This window comes from Limulus polyphemus, unplaced genomic scaffold (genome assembly GCF_000517525.1).
Source record: "Limulus polyphemus unplaced genomic scaffold, Limulus_polyphemus-2.1.2 Scaffold9146, whole genome shotgun sequence".
NCBI classification, from domain to species: domain Eukaryota; kingdom Metazoa; phylum Arthropoda; class Merostomata; order Xiphosura; family Limulidae; genus Limulus; species Limulus polyphemus.
Genome location: NW_013674756.1, coordinates 10,580 through 12,227, shown reverse-complemented (window position 1 = coordinate 12,227; position 1,648 = coordinate 10,580). Strand labels below are relative to the sequence as shown.

The following is a 1,648-nucleotide window of genomic DNA, read 5'->3' as shown; positions in this document are numbered from 1 at the left end:
CCGCAGATTGCGAGTCGAGCGTCCTAACCACCTGGCCATGCCGGGCCGACAGCCCTCTAGTAAGAACAACATTAGAAATAACGATACAACTTAAAAGCTTCGAGTAAGATGACGTCAACAATATTACAAAAGCCTATTACAACAAGTAAACTACATAAACAACGTACGACTCGTACAAAGTTACATAACGAAACTTAATTATCATAATTATCGCTTTTAAAATAATTATCTTTTAACACTCTTGTTATGAAAACTAAATAATCATTAAATATTAAATCACTAAATAGTAATTCTTAAACTAAACAGTCTTCTATAACCAACAACGTTTAACACCAGAACTCATCAGTTGGACTGTGTAATGAGACACAAAAGGTTCTCTGAAACGTAATTTATGTATGCAACACTAATACTTATAAATTCCAAATGGACAAATTAAAAGAAATGTCGAAAACATATCTTTTTGTTTCTTATGTTTTACCAGGTTATGGCATTTAAACCGTAACTTAAAAATGTAATAGGCCTAACATAATATTTTATGGCAAGTATAGCTGTAATCATTCTTCACCAGCTCGTAAACAGTATACACACCATAACAAATGTTCTATTATATCCCTTCAAGACACCCATTTGATGAACTAAACGATTATTTAATAAAATGATGAACTTTCAAGATACTGATTTTTCGATATCAGGAAACTTTAATTTTTTTTTATTTGATGCCAAAATCCTTCTTACCTTCTACAATAAGGTATGCTGAGGTTGTGGCAATACCCGCATCATTTTTGGCTATACAGGTATATTCCCCAGCTAGGATCTGGCAGACATCATAGATGAATAAGATGGAATTATGGTTCTTATTAGAAATGACGTAGGAAGATGATGATGGTGTGATCGGGTGCTGATTAAACAACCACGTGAAATCAACAGCTTGTCCTGACAATACCTCTGTTTCCATAACGACCACTTTCCCTTCTGGAACTAGCCGGGTTAGAAGGGGCATAACAAAAACAGGAGGTACTAAACACCTCTCTTCCTGCGTTTCCTTTGCTAAAATAATAAGAATTATTTCGATGACAAGGAACCCACTTTGAGACTAAAAATGCTTGGAGACGGTTTGAATGGGTGATAAAGAAAAACTTTAATATAAGTTTAACATAACAGCAAATGTACAACGTTTCGACAAGGTTTTGTCATCATCAGGTGCAAGTAGTTTAATGCTATTTTAACTACTTGTTACTGATGATGACAAAAGTTCTTCTTCATTACCCATTCAAGCCGTCTCCAAGCATTATTAATAAGAATTATTGTTAAACAAATAGTGTACCATCAAATTGCCTTGAAGTTCACTGTAAACGGGAAAAGGGTTTACTACCAAATTGTATTGTACTTGACATTACACCAGTAGGGGTCTGTTATTATCATAGTTTACACTGGAAGAGTTATGTCATCAAGGTCAAGTCGTCTTGTGGTTTACTACCAAATTGTATTGTACTTTACACTACACCAGTAGGGGTCTGTTATTATCATAGTTTACACTGGAAGAGTTATGTCATCAAGGTCAAGTTTGTCTTGTAGTTTACTACCAGATTGTATTGTACTTTACACTACACCAGTAGGGGTCTGTTATTATCATAGTTTACACTGGAAG

General features: G+C 34.5%; 1 protein-coding gene across 1 annotated transcript in view; it reads right to left on the bottom strand.

The window, feature by feature from the left end:
• Positions 1-1,041, bottom strand: part of LOC106475772 (myosin light chain kinase, smooth muscle-like) — a gene marked incomplete at its 3' end in the record, with an annotated part of 13,984 nt that extends 12,943 nt beyond the window's left edge. Inside the window, exon 1 of the mRNA XM_013936448.1 lies at positions 736-1,041. Within this exon, the coding sequence (XP_013791902.1) occupies positions 736-1,000 (265 nt within the window). The remainder of the gene's footprint in view (positions 1-735) is intronic.
• Between the last annotated feature and the right edge of the window lie 607 nt (positions 1,042-1,648).